The following is a 26857-nucleotide window of genomic DNA, read 5'->3' as shown; positions in this document are numbered from 1 at the left end:
TGTCCCAGCACTGGGAAAGTTGACTAATACATTTCCAAATTACTCTGGAGTGCAGCACATGCCACGAAAGAACCAAGTGTTTGACCCTGATCATCATTGATAATGTAATTCTGATGTGCGACTTTGCCACAGCACTTCTTCCTCCTAGGAATGAGGCTAAGAAGACTATAAGGGAAAAAAGAACAAGTTGCCACATGAAAGATAGGACAGTCTTCCCTGTAATAATAACACACTCATGATCACTCTGTATGTTTCAGCAGGAGAGAAAGCCTAAGGATAAAGTGCAGAAAGCCCAACTTTATTTATTATATTGCTTATATATTATATTGAAAAACTGGAGCTCACAGGTAGAAAGAGCCTGGAGATAGGAGGGGATGAGAAACCAGGAGATCAACCATTGGTCAAAGTCTTTAGTCCCCTAGGATGTGAAGGACCTGGCACCAAAGCCACCCCTACAAGATGGTGGGTGCAGTCTAACTGCTGCCAATGGAGTGGAGTATGGTTTATTCATGGATAGGACTGACTTCCAGAAGTACAGCAAGAATAGCTTGGCTTTTGGTAGATTGGGCACTGGGGGGCAAATAGCCCGAGGAATTCAGGTGACGTGTGGGCAGATGGAATTACCTGGAAGTAGGGTCTCCATCCTTGGAACCAGATATGGAACTTTGTCTCTCAAGGAGAATAGACAGGAGAAAGGTTGGTGCCACAGTTAGAGCAAAGTCCTCGAGCTCTCTGAGCCACCAGAGCTCAGGTGTGAGGTTGGGCCAGAGAATGTGGCAGGCTTGCCGTGCGGCTTGACACTGTGCATCCCAGCTGAGGGAGAGGCAGCTTTTCAGGCCAACAGCAGCTAAGGTGAAAAATATCCCAGCTGAACGGTGGAGAGAGGACATCCATCTGCATGTGTCTCCGCAGAGGGAAGGCAGTGACATGTAACTTGACGGACTAAAGCTTTTCCCTTGCTAACTGAACTTGAACATGTCCCAGGCTCAGTTTCTTCTGCAAAAGAGATGAAGTAACAATATTCACTTTCTAGAGAATCATTGTGCAGAGTAAGTGAACAAATTCACAAATAGTACTTTTCTCCATATTTTAACACTTAGAGGCCTTTTTTTTTTTTTTTTAGTGGTACCAGGGATCAAACTCAGAACCTGCACTTGCCAGGCAAGCACTTATTCCACTGAGCTATCTCCCTGGCTATTTTGACGCTTAATGTCTGAGTAATAAACAGTTTTCTGTGTGATTCCAATTAAATTATAGAGGTGCCTTTTGATGACTTTAAAAGGACATGAACGTGGAAATTGATGTTAGTTGAACATTGTCCACTTCTCATAATGTACTAGCCACATGACATGAAATCCCTGAGGGTGGGACACGCCCAGTATCAGACTCCTCCCACTTTCACTGATTGGTAGATGGTGTGGGGCCGGGGAGAGTAACTCAGGCATAGGGGCAAAGTCGAGGGACCAACAGCAGTCAGCAGCTGTGCAGGGGAAAGCCCGCATTTTTCCTTACTATGGCTGCACCAGTCAAACTTTTGATGCTGGAAAACTTCATAGATGGGAAATTTTTACCTTGCAATTCATATATAGATTCGTATGATCCATCCACAGGGGAAGTGTATTGCAAGGTGCCAAACAGTGGGAAAGAAGAGGTGAGTGCCCTCACTTGGAGAAGAGTCAAGTAGGTTTCACATGTTGGCAAACTGTGGATTACTTGATTTTCTAAAAGCAGAAGGGGTTGGAGGAAAGTGTAGACTTGTTCCATAATAATGGAAGGAGAATGCTAAGAAGGAAGGTTCCTGTGAGTTACCGCTATGTTCAGAAGTGAGTCAGTTTTCTTTTTTTTTGTTTTTCTTTCTTTCTTTTGTGAGTCAGTTTTCTAGTCAAGCTAACACACTGTTGTATGTGTAGGGATTTGGGAGTAAGTTTCAGGTCCCAATAGAGGCATAGTATGACATACTATTTGTAAGAATTATTGGTATCATTAAGTAGATCCTTTTATTAAAAGTGTGCTGGTGATCATTCTGTACTAATTCCTCATCTCTTCGAAATACCTAGTTTATAAAACAGTGCTTTGAATGATGAAACTCAAAATCAAATTCTTGTCTATTTTTGCACTTAGATTCAACTTTTTTTTTAAACTCAAAGTGTTTAAAGTCATATGCATTAGGCTTTCTTTTAGTAATGAAGAACTAATTTTATTTTTATTTATTTATTTTTGCGGAACTGCGGGGATTGAAGTCAGGCCCTTCCACTTGCCAGGGAAGTGCTTATTCTACTGAGTCATCTCCCTGTCCCTGAAGAAGTAATTTTTTTTTTCTATAATTTTATTGAGAGACAAATAGCAATGAGACAGTTTCAAATCAAATTGGTATGACAGCTTCAATAATTAACACATTGCATACTCTCTTCCTAGTGGCTATTTGCTGTACAAGATGCAGACATGATATCTTATTTACAAACACTATTACAACAAATCCCTCTATTCATTAAGAGAATGTGACTATGTATCTATCCTAACCATTTTGAATACACAGATACAAAATGGACATTCATCTGTATCCCCTTTTTTGTTTAGTTCCATCATTTGAATATTCTAGGTGTGTTAACTCAGCAAGATAATCTAAAAGAGTCCAGTAGTCCATAATAGCATTGGGTTGAAGAAGTAATTTTAACTGAGGAATTTTATGAAATATTTGAGACATGTTTGATTATTTATTAATTATTAAACTGAGGATGTCAATACATAGAGGGTGTAAATGTCCCTGACATCCGAGTTATAATTTATTCTTTCAAAGCATAAAGAGTTAGATTATTTAAAATGCAATTGCAGCCTTCATCTATCAGCAGACTTATATGCCCAGTATTTTTTTTAAAGAACTCAGTTATTTTTCTCCACTGTTAAAATTTGAAGTCTGCTTTGCATTAAACTTGTGGATTTAGACTTCCAGATTAATGTTCACAGATATTGGCCAATGCATCGGTTAAACTGTAACACGAGAAACCTAGCCTTGTTTTCTCCACTCTTGCTTGTCTCTCTGTGCTTTCCCACGTGATGTTAAAAATGACAAATGCGCCCAATTCAGGTGGAATATTTTCTGCAGCTGGTGCCTCAGATCTTCTCAGAGAATAGAAGAAAAGAGAAACTAGCATGTGTCTTTATAGTAGTAAATAATTTGTACTTCTTGGAGATCCAATTCACAATTACCTCATCGGATCTCATAAATCCCGTATTATTTTAGTATGAAAAGAATAGTGACTGTCACAACACATGAGAAATTCTCAGTCACTCCGAGAACACGCTTCCGGGGCTGCTCCCAGCCCCTTGCATTTACTTAGCTTCAGGTATGTACCACACGTTCACCATGCTGTTTAACCCAGAGTGGGTGGCAGTGACCTAGAAAGGAGAGGCCATTGTCCTCGTCACCTGGCAGAGCTGCACAGCATGCTAACACTTCCAACTCTGATGCTTAGGTCTGTGGGCACACACTTACATGTACACACACACACACACACACACCACCAACAACAACATCAACACCGCCCTCCCCCATAGCATTGCTTCTGTAAGCATACCGGCCTCAGGGACCATCTCCACCTCTGGGTGTCTGTGGCCTTGACTTAGAGCTCACCTTCATGGCACTGTCTCCTCATTTATGAAATGGGGAAGATTAACAATACCCACATCCTAGGATTCTGTGTATTAAATGGACCAGCATGAAGCATTTAGTGCTTGGTGTATAGGTAACACTCTCTAAGTATCAGTGTGTGGTAATATTGTTACAAGTAGCAGGTCAACATGTATTCTGTATTGTGGGCCTAATAGACATGAAAGGAGACAACTTAGAGACCATGGGTACACTTGAATAGCTAATGATCAGATTTTTCAATTGACTCCCAGAGGAATTAGGGTCCCCGTGGTTGGCTGGCTATGGACTTCCCCACCCTGTGATGAGGCAGAGGGCATCGAGGCCCCCATCTCCTCCTCATGTCATCTGTAGGTCCACAGCAGATATTCAGTCCTTGAGATGAAAGCACCATCTTTAAAATCTTTCTTTTTTTTTTTCTTGTTTTTTCCATGCTGGGGATGAACCAAGGGTCTTGCATGATTGGTCAAGGCTCTACATCTGAGGCTGTTCGCAAGCCCCGTATTTTGAATCTTCCCCCTCACTTTAGCTCAGCTGAAAGTGACTTTGTTCCTTGGAAACAAAGGAGAGGTGTAGATTGGGTTTCAGTGCGTGGGTGCCTCAGGGTCAGGAGGCTGCTGAAGGTCAGGTCATGAGACCCATCAAAGCTACTCATGGCTGCCTGAAGCCCCTGGAGAAGGGGCAGAGCTGGAGCCCAGGGACCATCGTCAGGGACCATCTGTTAGAAGACAGCTGTAAGTCATCAGTAGTCATCAGGCGTGTGAGAGAAAGCAGAGAAGACATGGGCTGTAGATGTGTCATCTCTACAGAAATGATGGCATAGACAGTGCCTGAGAGAGGAGATGGGCAGAAAAGTGCTCCAAGATTCATTTTGGTCATAGTTGGTTCCACACAGACATGGTCACATGATTTCTTTTGAGTGTAGCCCCAAATCTAGATCCCCTGGCTTTTGTTCAATCCCAGGTCCATCCCTCTCCATCAGAGACCCCTTCCATTGTCAGGGGACAGGGACAGTGGCTATACCATAGTGCATTAGACTGTAGTCTTGGATGCCACAAAGGCCTGGGTATCAGTCTTGATTCTGCCACTTTTTACCATCAGGAAGTTATTTGAACTTTCTGTTCCTCAGTTTCCTCACCTGTAAAATGAGCATAAAATACTTGAGATACAGGATTTTTAAAAGGGTTACATGAAACATTTCATATATTTAGTCATTCTCTTAGCTATAAAATTTAGTCCATAATTGAATTAATCTAAGTGAGTGCTAATGACAATCAAGTGATGTGAATTCACACAAAACCTTAGCTTTTGTAAAATGTTGGAACTGGATTAAGAGTATTAGAGATTCTGTACATTTGGACCAAGTTTCTTCTCCACATAATATTCATTCTAGACACTCTGGTGGAAAGAGAACACTTTTCTTTGTTTTTGTGCAGTCTCGGGATCCACATAAACACCTGTGTTGACTACTCAAGGTAGCCTGCAATTGAGACATGTCAAGTCATTGAAATTAGGCAGAAAAATGGATCATGTGAGTAGGGACCGTGGAGTGACTCTTCAGCCTCTCAGGAGCAGCAGCCTGGGGGTGACCTTCTCCTCTCTTCTCCTCAAGATCGAAGCTGCTGTCCAGGCGGCCAGCAGGGCCTTTCCTGGCTGGTCATCCCGCGCCCCCGAGGAGCGCGCCCAGGTGCTGCGCCGACTGGCTGACTCGCTGGAGCAGTCCCTGGAGGAGCTGGCCCAGGCGGAATCTAAAGACCAAGGTGCGAGGACCTGTCTGTCTTCTAGCTCTTTCTAGAGGAGTGGAGGTTTAGTGCGGGTGTCTCTTACTACATGCCCAGGGAAAGAGCAAAGCGTGGCCCAGGTACTAGTTGTGGCCACCCTCACGCCGATGATCTCTTGCCTCCTAAGTGCCGTGAGTGCGACTCTTCATTTGTGTGATCATTCCTGTCCCTCCTAGGATGCCAGGCCAGCCTGCGCGTGCTTCTCATAGCAGTGGCAGGGGTGCAGACACAGACTGCAAGCCCTCACGGGGCCAAGGCTTGCAGCTGGCACGCTCCTGCCCCAGTCAGAGCGAAGTCACGTGGCTGCACCCAAGGTCAAAGGCCAGAGACACACACCGTTGTTGATGGAAGCAGCTGCCAAGAGGCCTGGCCAAGGGCATGGGCTGGCGGAAGAAATGAGCCAGGGCTGGTCGTGGCAGCTTCCACCCACACTGAAGAGAGGGATCTCAGAGCCAAGCTAACTAGAACAGTTAGTCAAGTTGTTTGAAAGACTTCAAGTGTGTCAGTCACTAGTTTACTTCTAACAGTCTCCCAGATTTTTCAGGCCTTCTTCAAAGAGAGAGGGCAATAGAATACATATGCATAAGTCTTTGCAATAAAATCTGTTAAAAAAAAAAAAAAAAGCAAAGAGCACTTGAAACTTTATGTGTGCTATGAACCAACCTAGAGTTAGGAAAGAGCCGCAGGGTGAGCCCCTGGCAAGAAAGTTCTACTTCTGCTTGTTTCTGGTTATGGAGTCAAGGTCCATGACTGAAGGACCCTGAGGAGAGATCAGCTCACGTTTACTCTTCCATTCCCTCCAAGACCAGGGATGGGCCTGGGCATGTGACAGAGGAGCAGGAGGCACACGTGTTGGGAGGACACTAACGTGCCTCGTGTGTTTACCTGTGATGTGCAACCCAACTGGGTCAACAGCCATCGTTCCCTCCCCTTCTCAGCACTCACAAAGCCTGCTGATTTCAATTAGCAAGATCTTGTTGTGTGCATGAAGTGGCAGCATCTGGTGGGCTCACAGTGAGAGCTGGAGTGTTCCATCTGCAAAGCAAAGAGGACCTGAGTCAACCTCAGCCCCCTCGACCTCATTTTATAACCTCACACTTGATTATCATATAGTTTTCTCCAACCACAGTCTACTCTGTGTAGTCGAAGGATGTCTTTCCCAAGCTGGAAGGAACTGAAGCCAGACCCGTGTGAGCCAGGTGAAAATATAGAGGGGGGACAGCAGACAGACAGGGGGTTTCCACTACTCCATGTACAACCACCGCAGGGTTTTGTGTTGTTTATTTCCTACAGGGAAAACCCTAACGATGGCAAGAACCGTGGACATCCCCCGGGCCGTGCAGAACTTCCGGTTCTTCGCTTCCTCTGTCCTGCACCACACAACAGAGTGCACACAGATGGACCAGCTGGGCTGCCTGCACTACACCGTGCGGACTCCCGTGGGGATTGGTAGGTGCTGGCTGCGGAAAGCCCACGCTTGATCATGCATCAAGAGGCTTGGGAAACCCTGTAGAACTGTCTGAAGGAGCACACTCATGAAAATTGGTTGGCCTCAAAAAGCTTACTTTCTTTGTCTTTAAATTCCTTACTTTTTTTCTTTCTCTGTATTTAGGACAGGATCTACAGAGTCTACAGGGTTTCACTACGTAGATCGCACTCGCAGTGACTCTTCTGTTTTCAGCTTCCCAAGCGCTGGGATTACAGGTGTGCGCCACTATGCCCAGTCTCAATCTCTATCTCAGCGTGCCCCGGGGGCGGGGCCGGTACAGCAGGCTGGGGATTGAACCTCGGCCACTGTGCTTTGCCTAAGCAGGTGCTTTAGTCCGCTGAGCTATCTGGCAGGCCCTTTAAATTCCTTACTTATATCTGGAATTTTGTCTTGGAAAATTACAGAGTAAAGAAGGATACCCAGAGTAAATTCAGATCCCAGGATTTAAAACATGTTACTACCTATAATTAACAAAAAGAAAAAATATCCACAAAGTACAGTGGCTTAGACTCCGGAATTGGTGGGGAATTCAGATTAACTTCAAGAAAGGTGGGGTACATTAATTAATTGGCATAGGGCGTTCAGCGCCAGATATATGTTAAATAAGCTTACAGTTAGAATTATCTACTCCTCTCATTTATTTTTTGCTTGTCCCTTGACCTTTGAAAGGACATATAAATTTTTGCAATGGCTAAATATGTTCACTAGATGTCGCTGTCTCCTTGCAGAAGAAAACAAATTGCACAAGTAACATTTTTATGATGTGAAAGGAAATATGAGACATTTCACTGTTTTGATCCTTGAATCCTTCAGAAATAATATTTTCGAGGTATTATGGAAACCGTTAGCCTCCTCCTAAGAAGTATGTGAACGTACTTTGCTGCAAAAATATTCTTACCGGGTGGGAAATTCAATAATATAAAACACACAGCTACCTTGTTAGCGCAGGCTTGAGGGCAGAGAGTAAAATAAGGCGGATCTATTTCCCTATTGGTAATGTAGCTTTCATATTTGTGCGTGCTGTGGTTGGAAAACCACAGTTTCAGAGTTGTATGGAGACGCACTCTAGATGTTAGGTGTATTACTTATCTAACAGGCCCGTCTGTTGAGGATGCAGGTGACAACCCACAGAGATTTTTATTTAAAAGTCTTCTGTTTTAGGGCCGGCCGGATACCTTAGCGGACTAAAGCGCCTGCATAGGCAGAGCGCAGGGGCCAGGGTCGGATCCCCAGGCTGTTGTGCCGGCCCCGCCCCGGGTCACGCTGAGACTGGGATTGAGACTGGACGTGGTGGCGGCGCACCTGTAATCTCAGTGCTTGGGAGGCTGAAAACAGAAGGATCACTAGGAGTCCAATCTGCGTAGTGAGACCCTGTAGACCCTGTCCTAAATACATACCAAAAAACCAAACCAAACCAAAACAAAAACCCAAGAACAGACCAAAAAAATCTTCTGCTTAGCAAAATTGTACTCATGCTCTACGCATTAAAGTTCAGTGACTTTGCTGATACTAGGGCTCTCACCAGGACCTAGAAGAATGGCTTTGCTCCAGCTTCACAAGTAATTCTATAAAACTTGAGATTTTGTGTCTTAATCCACAACAAGTGAGAAGTGGAGGTGGAGAAACTTGTAAGAAGAAAGAGTGCCCACATAGCCTAGTAATGAGGAAAGAATATTTAAAAAATGTCAATTTATATATCTTACAATGAAACTATTAGGGATTGGGGGTGGCCGCCTTTCTGTCTTGGAACTTATATTGCTGTTGTTCACAATTATAATCATGAACCATCGAGAAACAGCAAACTGTATTGATCTAAGACCTAAATATTAAAATAGGAAACCTAAATTTACTGGAAGAGAAAATAGGTAGAAATCTAGAAGACCTGGGTATAGTTAGAGACTTCATGAACAAAACCCAGATTGCAAGAGAAATGTTACAAAGAATCAAGAAATGGGATTTCACCTTATTAAAAAGCTTTTGCATGGCAAAAGAAATCATCAACAGAGTGAAAAATCAACACATAGAGTGGGAAAAATTATAACCAGTTGTTTCTCAGACAGAGGACTTCTACATAGAACATGTAAAGCATTGAAAGAATCAGGTCCCCCAAATTCAATGACCCAATTAAAAAATGGGCATCTGAAATGAGTATGTACTTCTCAGATGAAGAGATACAAATAGCAAAGAAGTACATAAGAAAATGTGCAGCATCCTCAGTCAGTTGAGAGAAGCAAATTAAAACAACACTGAGATTCCATCTCACACAGACGGACCAGCTATCATCAGGAAGTCAACTGACCACAAATGCTGGCAGGGCTGTGTGGGAAGAGAAACCCTTCTCCGAGGTTGGTGGGAGTGTAGACTGGTGCAACCACTGAGAAAATCAGCATGGAGATTCCTTAAAAACCTAAGATTAAAGGCCCCATTTGACCCAGCTATTCCTTTCCTGGGTATTTTCCCAGAGGAATTAAAAACATACCATAGTGATATATGTGTATTCATATAGCAGCACCATTTGTCATAAATCTTGAAAACATCCGAAAAGCCCATTAACTGAGAAAGGTCTATGTATGAATACTACTAAGTAATAGAGAAGTTTAAACTTGGAACTTTTATAAGCAAATGGATACAACTCAAGACCATACTCACAAGTGAAATAAGTACATCAGACCCACATGTGTAAACACCGTGTTACCTCGCTAGTATGAGAAATTGAATGAGTGAACAAGAGCCAACGTGTATATGAGGCATTGTGAATTGGGAAGAAACTGTTCAAAAGAAAAGATGAACTGTGATGGGGAAAGGGGGAAAGCAGCTTGTTGGCCTAGTGGTCTGATGCTTGGTTGGCAAAGGGGAAAGCAAGAGAGGGAAAAAGAAAAAAAAATATTTATGCACAAGACAGATTAGTGATACAGCTGGTTTCTTCTAGTTCATTGAAAAGAAAGGTTTAAGAGCTGGGCAAATAGCAGATTAAAGCATCTGCAAGCAGGCACAGGGGCTGGGGGTTTGAGTCCAGGGCCTGCTGTGCTGGCCCCACCCCCAGGGGCCGCTGAGATGGCAATTGAGACTGGGCATGGTGGTGCGTGCCTGTAATCCCAGCACTTGGGAGGCTGTAAACAGGCGGATCACTAGAGTTCGATTAAGTAGTGAGACCCTAAACACCCTGTAGACACTTCCCTAAAGATACAAATAAGAGAGAGAGAGTGAGAGAGTGAGAGAGCGAGAGAGCGAGAGAGCGAGAGAGCGAGAGAGAGAGGTTTGTGCCAACCTTGTTTGGACAAGGTACCAGGCCGATGTCTTGTACTCTGAATGACTACTATTAAGACAACAGTAGCAATGCAACTGTTTTACTTTTAACTTTCTTCTCTTTAAAAGAATAAAAAAGTATTTGATTTTACTGTTTTAGAAAGTACTGTCACATATTTTAGAAAGATTTCCCTGAGGTCAGCTGCAACTGAGCCAAGTTTGGGGTTTTGAGGGGAATTAGATTTCTGGCCGGAGTCCTGCTTCAGGACCCCTGCAGCCTCCGAGCAGCGCGGCTCCATGGCGGTGCCTCTGCTCTGCTCCTGCAGCGGGGCTCATCAGCCCTTGGAACCTGCCCCTCTACTTGCTGACCTGGAAGATCGCCCCCGCCATCGCTGCCGGGAATACTGTGATCGCCAAGCCCAGCGAGCTGACGTCCGTGACGGCGTGGATGCTGTGCAAACTCCTGGATAAAGCAGGTAGCGAGGTGCTGGGGTGGAGGAGGTGCAGAGCTGGAGCAAAGCTATATGGAGATCTGCCTCTTAGCAGCAAAATCAATTCCAGTGACATCCTTGGGGCTTCTCTCCTTGAGCTTCCCTGAAAACTCCCCTTCACCTTCATGCGGGATTCTCTCATGCTGCTCTTTCTATTCAAACCAGAATGGAACTGCCGTGGAGCAGCTGATAGTGCATGGTACACAATACTGCAGGCTTGTATAAGCCAGGTTTCCACTACTGTAACAAATACCTTGGACCCCGAAGGTATTGTGAGGAAAGGTTTGCTTGTGAGTTAATCTTAATTTGACTGGATCAAAAGGCTACTGGAGAAATGACCGGATCACAGTGAGCGGGGGCTACTGTCCCTCCATGGATGGGTCAATCCACTGCTGTTCACAGGTAGATGAGGGCCCAGGCAGGGCTGTAGGGGTAGGGTCCAGTCCAAGGTGCATCACTGGGGGCTGTCCGTGCAAGCTGTCCCTCCCTTCCTGGCACTTTCCCATGGCAGTGCGCTGTCTGGATGTCATGGATCCCCTGAACTCTTCTGCCATTCTATCTCTCCTTAGAGCCAGCTGATCATGGACTAAACCTCTCCTCCCTTAAGTTGAGGATATCTGGTATTTGTCCCAGCATTTGGAAAACTGACTGACATGTTTTGGCTGACAGATTCAGAGGACCCAACCCATAGCAATTTGTTCCTATTGCTTTGGGCCTATGGGGGCCGAGTATATCATGGTGGGAGTGCATGGAGGAGGAGCCTTGTGCGTATCACCCTAACTAGGAAGAAAAGAGAGAAGACACCAGCATCCCATGATGCCCTGCACTGGCATGCCTTTGGTGACCTAACTTCCTGCCTTTATACCCCATCTCTCTAAGGTTCTATCACCTCCCATGGGTGCTGCAGGCTGGGGACCAGGCCTTGAACTCATGGCCATTTGGATCATGTCTTAGATCCAAACAACAAAAAGGGACCAACTCACTCCAGGAAGTATGTTCTATGGTTAATTTAAATCTTAGATTAGAGCCACAGCTAATCATGATGAGAGCAAGACAACAGCTAGGTTCTCCTGTGGCTTATAGAGCTACCCAATCTTTGGCAGACAGCCATTTTTAAGGGGTTTGAGTGTGCATATCTTGGTCCTCTGCACAGGAGATTGTCCTCAGAAACAGATGTGGTCTGGCTTCTCACCAGCACATCGCATTTGCTCCTTGTCCTCTTTCTACTAATAGTTTACTAATTCAAGGCTAATAATAATTAGGGTTTTGTTTAGGGTGTAACTCACTCATCCAGGCACGGCCTGAGACTGCTCCAGCACGTGGAGGTAGCAGCAGGAAGCCTGGGATAAGGATCTGTGCCACTGGCCCCTCAGCCCATCTCCCCCCAAATTCTGGGGTAGGGATGATGAGGGAGGTGGGGACAGTCTTACCATCCTTCTGGATGGGCCAACTTTTGCTGATCTTACTGCCTTTCAGCACCCAGAGAAGGTTCTTCTGCTGTCTCCGATAGCCACTCAGTGGGCAGTGGGCAGGAAAGAGCCCATCTCTACTTATGTTCTGGATATCATTGTTATCAAAGTAAAACCACACACACTAAGTTCAGTGAAGTTTAGCCAGTTCTTTAGGATTTAGGGGACAGGTTAAAATTGAGCCTGGTTAGGAAAAGGCATTGGCCTCGTGACCCACTGAGAAATGAGGCCTCCTGGCTCAGGTCTTCAGGATGATGTCCCTGATGCCTTAGGCCTCTGGGGAGTCTATGACCAAATATGCCATGTCCAGAATGTGTCAGCCCCTCTTGTCAGAAATACCATGTTCTAATCCCATTCTTTGCAGAACTGAGTGGTGTGCGCATACGCAAGTCATTTCTGCTTGGCTTGGGGACTACAGGTTTCCAGGGTCAGACAGGATTGGAGCTGTGTTAGCTTGATATTAGTCAGGTGACAAATACCTCCGATGAACCAACCTAAATGGAGGAAAGCCTTATTACTGCACAGCTTTGCTTCGCTGGCTGCATTGCTCCTGGCCCTGTGGCGAGGCAGCGTGGGATGCAGGAGAACGGGTGGAAGAAGCTGCTTGTTCCAGACCCGAACTGTAGCAAGGGCTCTCTCTCTACCTTGATCCCATGTAGGGCGAGGGGCACTTGGAGGTGGATGTGGAGCCATGCTTTCCTCTGCGATGACTTTTATTTCTTACTCCCCAACCCAGAACCTGGTCTGTGTGAGAATTTTCCATGTCCTTCTATTTGCATAGCACTGACCTTATTTCCTATGAGCTCATAGGCCCTGGTACCAAGGCAGCCTTCTCCTCTTTCCTGTCTGCACTGGCTTTGAAACCAAACTTTCCTCTCTTGAAAAGCAATATGAAAACAGTTCTGCTCAAACTGAACCCTCTCATGTTCCCATGGGCTTCTCCACTAGGACTGAGGGGTCAGTCCTACTTTGCAACAGGGCAATAGGAACTTTCAAGAGGATAAGGAGAAAAAACTGAAAATAAACTTCTAGCATATTCTGCATGCTTAAAAAGCCATGTTCTCTCATTCTGAAGTGCACATATTCTGGTCAATGATCTCTGAAGTATAATCGTGTAAGAAGTACCCAGAGAATATCTCTTTGGGAGCCCTAGGATAGTTTTTTTTCTTCTTGGGTATACAAAATATTTGCCATCACTCTTAAGGAGTCTGTTGGCAGTGGCCTTTTGGCCCTTTTCCATTATTTTATTTTACTGCTCCATTTAATTTTGAAATCCTTCCCTCTGCTTTCCTGGGAGCAGCTCTAGCATTTGAGGGTCTTTGTTAGCTTTTGTACCTGCGTTCCTACTGTGTCTGTTAGTCACCTGAAATTGGGCTGTATTTCTGTTTGCCAGTTAAACTGCTTCCCTTCTCATACAACCAGAATTTTTTACAGGAAAGACAGCTGCACAAGACTTTCATTAATGTGCAGATCAAATGGCAGGACAGTTACTGGGAAATCCACAGGCAGCATACAGCGTGGAGCATATTAACGTCAGACCCCAAGGAAATGTAACCCGAATGTTAATGCTGACTGTAGGAGCAAGCAGCCTGCTGGAATGAGCTTGATTTCCTGTGGTGCTTCTGTATTTTTTCCCTGTCTGCTGTTAAACTTCTACTGTAAGCATTAGAAGTGACATGACCCTTTTTTGCCTTCAAAATTTGTAAATAGCTTCCTACCCCCAAACCCCCATCCTTGCCCACACTTGTCCAATATTTGGTGGAGGGGCCACTCCCATCCAAGAATTGGAGGCACACTTTGTTTTCTTCTTACAGAAGCTCTCCTTCTAGATGCTTTCCTGCCCACAGAGGGGGCAGGTGCTCTCTGGTCACTGAGATCCGGGACTGACCTAATCTAGGTTGAGTACATGCTCACGCTGAGTCAGGAGCTGGGACTGTCAGAAGCGCATCTTATCCACCTGTCTCCTTAGGGATGGGGCCTCCACTGAGCCCTCGGGCTGATAGGGCTTAGGCCATGGCTCGGGGCGGGCATCGTGGGTGATGGTGGCTCACTGGTGTGAAATCCTCACTTATGGTTTACGGTGCTAAGATCCTTGCCATGCTTTGGGACCAAGACAGCATTTCTAATGAGGGAAGAATGTCTAACATAGAGCAAGAGAAGAAGATCAGGAGTCTTTCCTAAGCTTCCTTCCCTCCCTGCCCTTTCTCTCTTTCTTCTTTTATCTTCCACAGTCATGAAAAAGTAAGTCTGTATCTTACAGACATCAGTGGCTTCTGGGGATGCTGACTCATCCATACACAGAGGCAGCTGGCATGCACCTTGGTTACTTGACCACAGCAGTAAAAATATCTGTCCATGTAAGCCTGATGGGGGACAGATAGGTCCTGTTTCAGTCCAAGTGTACAGTCGTGGGGTACATAAGTCTTCTTCTATACTGAAAGATTTTAGAAAGCTACACAAATGGCAGAGACCCAGCTGCCTCCAGATGAGCTTCCTAAGAGCTTCCTAGGTGCAACTTGATTGCATGAGTGAATGTTTTTTGATCACACAAAGCTTCTGAAATTCACATACACTTTCTAATTTGGATACTGGAACTAGACATCTATTTGCTCCTTCATTCACTTAACAATTACTTATTATCCTGCTCCGACCAGCTGTTCTGCTTCCTGGTTGTAATTCCACCTTACTTTACCTCAAGTTTCTCACTAGTAAAGTGAGGATGCCACCACGCACCTTATGGAATTGTTGGGTGGCCTAAAAATGGAAGTCATGCTTGTCAGTGGGGGAAGTACTCCAAGACTTTGCGGGTAGTCCAAAGTGTAGACAGTATTGGACCTTCTGTGTACTATATCTTCCCCTATGCATGTATATCCATAAAAAGTTTAATTTATGAAGTACAGTGTGAGATTAACAACAATAATTTCTAATACTACTGAATAATTAGAACAATATACTATGATAAAAGTTATGCACTGGTTTTTCCTCTCCTAAAATAGTCAATGTAAGTATTAATATTTTCAGCCTATGAATGACTTCAGGGAAGTGAAATAGAATCTCATTCACCTCAAGTCAGTGACTGTGGGTAAGGTGGAGGACGGTTAATCTGTTACCATGATAGCAGTTTTACTAAGTACCCAGTTAATGTACACATTTACTGGTTAGTTCTTTTGTGACAAACTGGGGCAGAAAACGATTCTAGTTATGTCCTTAGATAGTAGAATTTCTAGTGGTGAACAGCCATGAATAAGTTAATCCAGAAAGCGTGGCAACACATGCACATAGATTTAGGTCAGTAGGGTTTGGTGATAGAAAAGACTGGGACACCTACTTTGGGGTGTTTTTGGTACTTATAAGTTGGTTTTAGAATGCAGTGCTGCTGTCTGTAATTATGAGATGCAGAACCTCCAACTCGCAACTCACCTTTCTGGGGAGCCTTCCCTTGCTCCCCGGGTCAAAGGGCCAGTCCCTGCATCCCTGCAGATACACACACATGCACACACACACAAACACACATACACATGCACACACACCCACACTTAACATTTCATCCTGCAGTGCAGCTCCTAGATGTTGTAACTCAAAAATCAGATGACAACAAGGCAAGTCCAAAAGTTAAAAGAAGCGCTTTATTTTAGCTGGTACCCAGCGGCGGTCTCTATGCAAGGTGCAAAGAGGCGCGTTGGGCATTGACAAGGGGTCAGTATTTAAGCTTGAAAACCACAAAAAGAGGGAAGGGGTGGAGAGGAAGAAGTGGCAGGGTCATTAGTTTATTAGGTGGTCCTTATTGGGTGGGGTGCTGAATTGGCAAGGTGGGGTGCTGAATTGGCAGTCATGAGTACATCGAGTGGGCGCATTGGGCAGGGGTGTTGAAATCATGGAATTGGAGGAATTGGGAAATTGGAGGAATTGGGAGAGGTCAGTGCATACAGAACAGGAACTCGGCAAAGTTAGAAAGGCAACAAAATGGAGTAAATTTAACAGGGTCCAACACTAGATACAAGTTGGAGGAGGACTTTCCACTAGGATTGGACTGCTTGGGATCTCTCTGCTCAGTCCCTGAGGCTTAGTCAGTTGGGTCAAGTTAATTATGCACAACATTCCCTACCCTGACTCTTTCAGGGTACAGCACCTAAGAAGGCCCACCTAGTGGGTTCAATAGGCAGAGGTGACTGTCCCATCCTTGCTTTTCTATTAAATTGGAGGTCTCTGTGAAAGCTCCTGTTGTTTAAAAAACCAAGTGTTCTTTCTGTGTGAGCTAATGGTCTTGCAAAGTCTTCACATGACTGCAATATACTGCTTACCATCCAGGTGTTCCACCGGGTGTCATCAATATTGTGTTTGGAACAGGGCCCAGGGCAGGAGAAGCCTTGGTGTCCCACCCAGAGGTGCCCCTGATCTCCTTCACGGGGAGCCAGCCCACTGCTGAGCGGATCACCCAGCTGAGTGCACCCCACTGCAAGAAACTCTCCCTTGAGCTGGGGGGCAAGAACCCAGCCATCATCTTTGAGGATGCCAACCTGGAGGAGTGCATTCCAACCACCGTCAGGTCCAGCTTTGCCAACCAGGTACATCTCCGTGTGCTCCCCTTCTTTGGGCCTGCCAACCCACCTCTCTTTTATCAAAGTGTAGAGCACAATGGTGAACAGGTCAACCCAGATACTTTTGTCAAAAGGATCAATAGATTGTATGTTCTGACATCAGTCAGTGGCCTGTGGAGCCATGATTTCTGTTTGTGAATCTCCTTTTCTTAAGTCACGTACCTTTTATTAGGTACCTGCCATGGGCAAAATGATTGATTTTTCTACACTGTTTCTCCATTTCTCTTTTTATTTATTTATTTCTTTTGGGACAGGGTCCTGTTATATAGTTTAGCCTGGCCTTAATCTCATGGTACTTTTCCTGCCTCAGTCCCCTGAGTGCTGGGATTTCAGGTATGCACAACTGGCTTGCATTTCTTGATTCACAGTGTTCCTGTCTCCTATTGCTGCCCAAATGTTACATTTCTGGTAGACCTATTCTCCCTCCAAAACCATCCCAAACACGTTCACCCACTGAGTTACCTACCCCTACCATAGGAGTCCTGTGGGCTTGGTAAGTTTTGTCAGATTCTTCAAGGTCATGGCATACCAAAGGGTGAATAATACCAGACCTGTTCAGCTATACAGCAGCTTCCTGGAGGGGGAGCAGGACCTACCTTCGTGCAGTAATTTTAACGTCAAGGCCTAGAATACTGCTAGGGTCTAGCAGGAGTGCATATAGACCAAGGGTTTGCTCCAAAGAATATATTTTTTTTTAGTAGAGAACAAAGGCTTATACTAAAGAGGTAGAATTTTTCTAGGAGAAAGGAAGAGCAGAATGAGGTAAATACAGAGACTCTGTGCTTTCCCAGCTCAGGTTACATTGGATAGTATGTGACTGTCTGCACCTGTGTTTCTCCACTTGTGTCATGAGAAGGCTTTCACACATTTGATCAATCATAACCTTTCCCAGGAGGATTTTTGAGAAATGCTACTTTCAGATTTTTTATAATTATTATGGTGATTTTAATTTCATGATTGTTAATAGTGATTCTTCTTACTGTAATTTCTAGAAAAGTTGGCTAGAAATAGGAGTTTTTGGATCAAGAGAAAATGCCATTTCATAATACACCTGGTTTGATTACTGAAATAAGCAAATATGCAGTGAATGACTGAAGCAATTGTGTCAACAGCTTCCAGACAAGACGAGGACTGAGGGCTGGGCTGAGGGGAAGTGGCAGGGGCTCTGTGGCACAGTAACTGAATGCTGAGCCTCATAGGCTGTTCTAGCAGAATGGGGCAGACATGGGCATTTATTCAAGGAACATTTGGGCAAACTCAAACTCAGTGGAAAAAGGGACATGGCGACCCAACAAGAAGTGGATTTTAGGTAAGCAAATAGAACAGCTTGACTGCTTTGCTTAGCTGAGTGACAAGTTCCATGGAAGGCACACTTCACACTTCCCTCTTAGCTGAATGAGATTGACTTTGCAAAGCACTCCTGCTTGCCGGGGGGCATGTGTTATCCCCAAACATCATTGCCCAACTGTAGACTGAGAACATAGTACACCGCAGAGGTACAGTGAGAAAGCCGCCTTCACAGTGCAGGTGACACAACAGGGACTCAGAGACTAACACTGTCTTTTCTCCTCCTCCAGAGTCACAGTGCAGGGGTTCACTGTCACCTGTGCTTTCCTGGCACTGAGTAATGAGAAACTTCTTGGTAAAGGCTGCAGGTCTCTTTATCACCCCCCCCTTTTTTCCATAGAGTACGAGGCATGTGTGCCAACGAACCTGTCAGGTGCTTGGCTGTTTTCCATGCCAGATATACAGATGGTTCTGACAGTAATCCTGGTGGCAGAAAGCATTAATTATCTCAGAACATTAACTGTTCAATTTGAACAATGAACCTTTGTGCAAATACCAAGATAATTAGCAGCATTCTGTTTCCTTGGTCTGTTGTGAAGACCAAATATAAAGGTGATGAAAGCAGTTATTTATGCATTTATGCACTTGTCGTACATACATTATGCCTTGAAATGTCTGGGATGTGGCTTTCAAACCATTACGTGCTATCCTGAAAGAGTATTTAGGACTGTTGCTCACTCAGAATTATGCAGGACCTCACTGCTGAACATTCAGCTTCTCTATTTGGGTGTTTATTGGGATCTGTACTTGACACATCCCCAGCAGGACCCCTGGTTTCCCTCTGTATTTCCTCCCTGCAATCTGAATCTCTTTTGTGCCTCATTGCCACTAGTGCTGTAGTGCGGGCCCTGAACTGCGGACTCTTCCTGCATCTTGACTTCTCTTTTCCTCAAATGCATCAGCAGAGTCTCTAGGTAAGATTGATGCTGAAAGCTTTTCTGGTACATCCATGCCAATGTCCCATCCCCTGTGAGTGTCTGGATCTCAGTGGATCCCCATCACTTCTCTCCATCTCCACTGGGGCCTCCCTGCCCCAAACTACTGCCTCTTCTCTGCACTTTTGGAATATCCTCTCAGTGCTGCATCTGTTCCAACTCTTCCCATTGTATTTTGCACACAGCTGCTGCAGCGGTCACCTGAAAATGTAAATCTGGTGATCTCACTGTTGTCTAAAACTTTCCATTACCTCTCCATGATGCTGAGGATAAATCGCAAGCTCCTATGAGTCTGCTGGACTATGCAATGTTGCCACATTGGCCCCCGACCCCATGGCCTACTGCATACATCCTGTCCCTGCTCTGCTCCTGTCCTTAGCCCTACTCACCTGGTCTCACACCCCAGGCTCCTTCCTGAAGCAGTCTCCATGCTCACTGCTGAGAATTTCCTCTTCCAGACTTTTGCCTACCCAGCTATTCTCAAGAGTTCATTGAAAGGTCCCCATTTGCAAGTGTCTTCCATGTCTCTCTTTAGTAAAATAACTGTCCTTAGCCTCCAAATTTGTTTTATTTATTTAACCTGATTTCTTTTATTTCTTTATTACCTGAAGCTACATTTCCAAGTTTACTTATGCATTTTCAGTCTTCCTCCAAGACTGCATGTGCCACGAGATGGGGACTTTGTCTCCTTTATTACAGGTTCCTATTCTAGACCAGTGCCTGACCACTGCATGGTGTGGTGCCTGAAAGAGCTTAATCTGTCTATGAAGGACATGGTCCTGCAGTCTTGTCATTGTCCTCATTCTTCACAGGGTGAAATCTGCCTCTGCACCAGCAGGATCTTTGTGCAGAAGAGCATCTACAGTGAATTTTTAAAAAGATTTGTGGAAGCTACCAGAAAGTGGAAAGTTGGCGTTCCTTCTGACCCATCAGCCTGCATGGGTGCCCTGATCAGTAAGGCCCACTTGGAGAAAGTAAGTGAGCCTCTTCTGGGAGAGGTACACAGAGTTTTTGTTTGGGGAGAAGCTCGGCGCAAGCAGAGCCCATATCAGGCTTTGACATGCTGTAATTGCTTTTGAAAGTTATGAACTGTGGGGAATGGTTTCTGGGTGGGGTCTGAACATTTTAGTTAGGACTATGCACATGGGGCTCTGCTTAAAGCAGCATCCATCCCCAGTGAATAATGTGGAATAAAGTCAGCTTGGAATATCGCCTGTAGAGTAGGGAAATTTGAAAATACGATGTTCATAGTTTAAGATCAAGGTAGGACCAAGTAGTCAAGATCAGGTAGACCAAGAGCAGTAGAGAGAATTCCTTCAGCCATCTGCTTGGGTTTCTCCTCTTCTTGAACACCAAGTAAACTGAGGACTCTCTTGCCCTTTCTAGAGAAAATCGCATACTCTAGGCCTTCCTTCCCTCTTTAGTGCTTTTTCTCCATTGTCTTCTACAGTCTGACATACAAACAGTATTGCTGGGGCTGGGGCGATAGCTTCATGGTCTAAGCCCTGCCTGGCAAATGCAAGGACCCAGATTGATCCCCGGTACCACATGCTGTGCTGATCCCTGTGGTGCCAGCCACAGAAACCAGGCATGGTGGCACATACCTATAATCCCAGGGCTGGGGGAGGCTGAAACGAAAAAAGCACTACCAATCTGAGCTCTGTAGCAAGACACTGTACCGAATAAATAAATAAAAGATTAAAAAAAATTAAAATTCAAAACAGTATCACTACTGTAACCCCTACCAGCAGCTTCCCTTGACTAGAATGTAAACTCCACATCAGGTTCACTTTTTGTTGTGTCCTCAGACCCTGGAAAAGGATCTGGAACATGGCAGGTGGAGATTAATGGCCTAGAGAGTGGCTGAGCCAACACTCTGCTGTGTCACCCAGTTACGCTATGGGTTCCACCCTTACCCGGCCCATTTGCCTTGAATTCCTTTTGATCCTGGGCTTAAATTGCCTGGAACTGGGTCTAAACTGCATAGGTAGGTCCTGGCCATGTCTCCTGCTAGCATGACTCAGCATTAAGCCGAGGAAAAACAAACACAAAAACAGCATTTGGTCTCTTCAAAAAAAATCTACCAATGTTATCTTTGAGTCACTAGTTACAGTGAGTTGTAGTTACAATTAGCACTCTCTCTCCATATATATGATACATATATATTACAATAAATGTAATATAATATTATCTCATATTTTCAGAGTATAATCAGTAGTAACACTAGAAATTAGAAGTTTTATGTTATAGAGGCTGTTTTAGTTAAATCTTATACATCATTCACCAACCACTCTTTTGCAATGGAAAAAGTTCTTCAAGAAAATATCTTTTTTTGTGTATTTGTATTACCTGATAATATAAATATACATGAGAATGAATTTAACTTTACTGTTCATTAACTATACAAACTCTGAATACTTCTTGTTTCTCCATTATTTTCTCAGCAAATAGGGGATAGCAAGAGATAAAAATAGCTGATAAGAGTATTGGGGGAATTGAGAATATATTAAAAACATCTGGATGCCTGGAACTTAGACATTGTATAAATCACTTCCCTCCACTATGCAGCAGGCCTGAATGCTCACAGGATTGGAACATCTCTGTAGTCATAAGATAACCATAGATTTCTAGGAAGCTGAGGTAAGAGGATTATATACTCAGTCCCAGCCTGGACAATTTAGCAACCTTGTGAGACTCTGTGAAATAATAAAATAAAATAAAATAAAATAAGAAAAAGAGCTGGGGATTTAGCTCAAATGAGGGCTCTGGGTTCAACCCCCAGGACTGCCAACAAAGAAAAAAAAAAAAAAAAGATAACTTTAGATTTTTAGCAATGACCTTATGTTGCTTTGGCTGATTAGAGAGTATTGACATTTATTTTTAATCTGATTTTTATGAAGCCAAATGATAAAAGGTCACCAATTATGTATTTTCCTGCCCAGGTCAGAAGTTACATCAAAAGAGCTCATGCTGAAGGGGCCCGTATTCTGTGTGGAGAGGGAGTAGATAAATTGACGCTGCCCCCCAGGAATCAGGAAGGCTACTTCATGCCTCCTACAGTGATAACAGACATTAAGGATGAGTCCTGCTGCATGAAGGAAGAGATCTTTGGCCCCGTGACATGCGTGGTCTCCTTCGAGAATGAAGAGGAAGTGATTAGACGGGCCAACAGCGTGAAGTACGGGCTGGCCGCTACGGTGTGGTCGAGAGATGTGGGCCGCGTCCACCGTGTGGCCAAGAAGCTGCAGTCAGGTTTGGTCTGGACCAACTGCTGGCTCATCAGAGAGCTGAACCTGCCTTTTGGGGGCATGAAGAGCTCGGGGATAGGAAGAGAGGGCGCCAAGGACTCTCATGACTTTTTCACAGAAATCAAGACCATCACTGTCAAACACTAATCGTTGCTCCAGCCAAGGCCAGGCACAGCGTGGTAAACGGAGATGCCCCTGCGCACGCCGGCCCTGTCTCGACCCTGCAGGATGTTCTCTCTAGTTTAACCTCAGTAGGTAGCGTTTTTCATCAGCTGGTGAAGGGATGTTGTCTGTTTTCTGTGTGGACTCAGAGCAGAAAAGACTTCCAGGGAGGACGGCACAGCAAGAAAGTCAAGCCATCCACTGTCAGTCTCCCCTCATTTTATATCTTCAGGGTACTTTCGCTATTGGGAATTGCTAATAACCAGATATAGTCATCTGAAAATATGGGATTAAAAACCTACAGAACTGAGGAGAAGCAATTTACCATTTAGTTTCTACCTTAGAGGAGGGTGTGGACAGGGTCTCCTGCTGCATTAGCTGCTAATGTGGTTAATAGATAATTAGTTGTGCCTCATTAGGTAGGCGGCAGTGAATTCTATGGAATTTGTTAAAGGATGCTTGAATTATTGATCATGCTAAATATATAAAGAATAAAGCAACTACTCTACTTTCAAATGGAGGAAATTTGAAACACAAAGAGAAAATAGTTTGGTTCATTTCCACTGTTAATTTTAATCAATTCTAACTCTTAGTGTAAGTATCTAATAAGCTTATAATTTGCTAGTCCTGAAAGCAATAACAGATGTTAAGTAATTTTAAGAACAAATATGGCATCTATGTTCTTCATTTGTCTATTATTCCTTATCCTTGTACTCTTATAAGTGTGAATATGTTACCAGTAAAAGTATAACTAGTGCTTTTTTCTGGTTTGTCAAATGATCTGAGGTTTATGAAGGTGGAATACAATATTCAAAGGCATACAAATGCTATGGAAAAAAAGATTGGCTTTGAGCATCAGACCCTAAAGCTCTGCCAACTTCACACCTGTCTTGGGTTGTGCTATAGAAGTACCAAGGCACTTGTGATTTAGGGCACACAAGTCTTCTACTTTTCCTCTCCCCATGTTATTATTCCTCTCTGAAAATCTTAACTCCTAGTGCAGTGTCTGGCACACGAAAGAACAGAATGAAGTCTCCCCAGAGCTCTGAATGTATGGTAGTGGAAAGAGTAAATGTTACAATTTTGCTTAGGATTTCAGACGTTGGCTTGTTCACAAATGTTGAGAATTACTGGCTTGCCTCTTTAACATCAGTTGATGGCATTAATTAGATTATACAGGCTCCTAGCTTTCAGCTTTCCTCTGCCTCCTTTGCCATTCCTCCGCTCTAATCCACCCCAGCAGCCAGTCATTGTCACCCTGGCTTGTTATGTCACAGCCTTCTACTCCAGTCTTTCTTAATTGGTTCCAGTCCACCACAGTGGGTGAGTTCAGACTCCAGACTTTACCCATCCAAGGCCACCTCTTACTTCCTTAGGTCCTCACAGGAGTGGTTGAAGGGGCGTCCTTCTGGTCTGCACTTAAATGTGATGGAATTCTACTGGGACGGCACATCTGTGGTTATGGGGTTGCCATGCTGCATGAATGATAAGACAATTGGAGGGAGTGTTTCTAAATGATTATATTTGTACATTTTTATTTCTAAGATAGCTATGTATCATGTCACATGTCAGAGATATTTACATGCCAAGGAAGACAAGTAGATAATTATGATGGACACTGAGAAGTACCTGGCGCAGAATCTGAGGGGAGGGGGCATCTCTTCCTGGCTGTGCCATGGAAGTCCCAATCTTAGAGGTCTCAGTGATGAAGAGCAGGCATTTCTGGCAAATGGATGAAAATTGTTGACAAGCTATGCTTCTTAGATTTGGTGTTGTGGGTCACCAGATACATTGTTATAATGTAGATTCCACTTCAGTAGGCTTGAGGTTGGGTCTGACCTTACATTTGGAGTGTTGAGGAATCAGAAGACACAAATTTCTGGCTCAGTCACCTTTTCCTCACCTCTCAGGTCTCAGGAGAAGCTGACAGAAACATTTGTTCCCTGCTAGTGACAAAGGAAGGACTCGACTAGGACATCTTCCTGGACAAGAATAATGTGGTGGTTGGTACAAACAGAGCCTGAGGTAGCTCTGGAGCTTCCGTACACTCAGGGGAGAAGAAAGGCTGCTCCTCTGAGGAGTACAGTATAGTGATCCCTCTGTTTCCATGGAGATTGATTCCAGGGTACCTGTCACTCTCCCACGTGCAGATCCCAGAGTCCAAGGATGCTCAAGTCTCTTATATGAAATGATATAGCATTTGCACAAACATGCACATCTCCAATAGATTTTAATCATCTTTAGATTACTTTTAATACCTACCACTTTGTATATGCTCTGTAAGTAGTTGTTGTACTATATTATTCAGGTCCATGTTCAGAACTATTTTCCATCTGGAGTTGGTTGAATTCAGGGTGGTAGAAACCATGGAAACAGAGGGGTGGGTGTGCACTCAGTCTCATCCTGTGTCATGGAGTTTTCCTCACTTTTGTAGTTAATGGGGATATAAGCTAAACCATCCATGCAGCCTAAGGAGAAGCTGGCCACTGACTCACTCAAGCTGTGGAGTTATTTCCCGTACCGTGATGGCTTGTGGGTACACTGCTCTTGCAGGCTGCAGAAAGTCACTTTGCCAACTACCTATGCTAATGAACTCGTGTGCTTTTTTCTAAGAGTGATTATTGGTAAACCCAAGATCTATCAAATACTGGGTGAAAGAGAAATACCAAGATGTGTGAAAGAATAACCAACTGAAAAAACAGCAGAAGAAAGGGATTTAATCCCAGCTACTTGGAAGGCTAAGGCAGGAGGATTGCAAGTGTGAGGACAGAATGGGTAACAGTCAGACTGTCTGAAAATAATAAATAAAAAAGTGCTAGGGGACATAGTTCAGTGACAGAGCAGCTGCCTAACATGGATAAAGCCCTGTATTTGGTACTGAAGGGAGAGAGTGATAGGGAGGGAGGGAAGGAAGGAGGGAGAGAGAGGGAGGGGGAGAGACAGAGACAGAGAGACAGAGAGAGACAGAGAGAGAAAGAAACAGAGACACAGAGAAAGAGACAGACAGACAGACAGAGGCAGAGAGAAATTAAAATGGAATTATCTCAGAGAGTTAAAACAATAGTGTATTCATAAATAAGAATAGGCTCCTATGGAAATAGAGCAAGCAGTGAACATTGATTTCTCAAAGAATTTTTTTAAAAACTTTATGTATTTGGTACAGGGTCTCCCTATGCAGCTTGGATTTGTAGTGATCCTCCTGTATCAGCCTCCCCAGTGCTGGGATTATAAGCATGTGCCCCCATGCCCAGATTTGGTGGCCAACATGGCTCTGAGGCCTGGTATGGCATGTGGTACCAGGATCGAGCCCAGATCCTTGTCCTTTTCTAGGCAGGGGCTTATACCACTGGGTTATCTGTGGGGCCCTCCCAACTAAATTTTAAAAATGAACAGAGTCAAAACATTCATCTGGCTGAAACTAAATGAGTGATCTGGAAGATGAAGTCAGTCGGAATGTAGTGACATAAAAGGAAACTGCATCTACAGTGTTGAGGTAGAAGATAGATCTAGAAAGTTACTAATAGATAATAAAACACAGGAAAGCAGAAAAACAAGAGGAGAATAAAGAAGAACAAGATATTTTACTGAACAAAACCCAACTTTTCTATGGAAAGGATCCAGTAATAGTCAATTCAAATAAAAATATTGCAATACTATATGCAGAATGAATTAATAGGATACCTACAAAAAATAAGCGTGAGATCGTCATCACTCTTTTTCTTTTATAATATTGATGTCAGAAGACAGAAGAACAAGGCTTCAAACTTCTCAGAGAAAGTTGCTTTGAACCTAGAGTTCTAACTAGCCAAACTGTTATTCATGAATGGAATATGTCTCTTCCTTTTTATCCTTTCTTCTATGAGACATAAATATAATAAATAAAGGATTGACTGAGGCATGAAATAAAAAATTTCAAGCTGTCAGATCTAAAAAAGGTCTAGAAAGCAATTGGCCCAAATCAGGACAGGGAGGATAAGGCCTGGTGATAGAAAAATGTCCTTAGGAGAAATATTGATTAATATAATACATTGAAATATTTGGAAGATCTTAGATATGTGAACAAGGGATCAGAGTATGACACCCCCAGAGTATAGTACTTTGGCCCAGCAATCACTTGAGCAAGTACAATTAAGAAATCGAACCCAGGAAAAATCACTCTGGGGGCTGGTGAGATGGCTCAATGGTCTAAAGCACCTACTTAGAAGAAGAGAAGCTTAGCAAATCACAGGGACCGCGGTTCAATCCCCCAGCACCACATGCCAGCCAGCCCTGCCCCCTGGTGGGCTGAGCTGGCCCCACACACACACACACACACACACACACACAAATAAATAAATAAAATTTTAAAAAAAGAAAAATCACTCTGCCTTTGCCCCAGCTGTCTAAAATTAGGGCATAAATTTCTTTTGAGAAAGTGTCTTGGCTTTTGTGTTAGGAAGACAGGA

At 44.1% G+C, this 26857-nt stretch overlaps 1 protein-coding gene across 1 annotated transcript; it reads left to right on the top strand.

Moving 5' to 3' along the window:
* Positions 1-1458: 1458 nt before the first annotated feature.
* Aldh8a1 (aldehyde dehydrogenase 8 family member A1) lies at positions 1459-22967 on the top strand. The gene is made up of 7 exons (XM_004628526.2): positions 1459-1651; positions 5259-5406; positions 6721-6876; positions 10489-10638; positions 16431-16687; positions 19815-19976; positions 21945-22967. The coding sequence occupies exons 1-7, from the start codon at positions 1514-1516 to the stop codon at positions 22395-22397; spliced, it is 1464 nt and encodes a 487-aa protein (XP_004628583.1). The 5' UTR covers positions 1459-1513; the 3' UTR covers positions 22398-22967.
* The last annotated feature ends 3890 nt before the right edge of the window (positions 22968-26857 follow it).

This window comes from Octodon degus, unplaced genomic scaffold (genome assembly GCF_000260255.1).
Source record: "Octodon degus isolate 3935 unplaced genomic scaffold, OctDeg1.0 scaffold00024, whole genome shotgun sequence".
Taxonomy (NCBI): Eukaryota; Metazoa; Chordata; class Mammalia; order Rodentia; family Octodontidae; genus Octodon; species Octodon degus.
The sequence above is the reverse complement of the archived record's forward strand: the minus strand, read 5'-3'. Positions and strand labels throughout refer to the sequence as shown.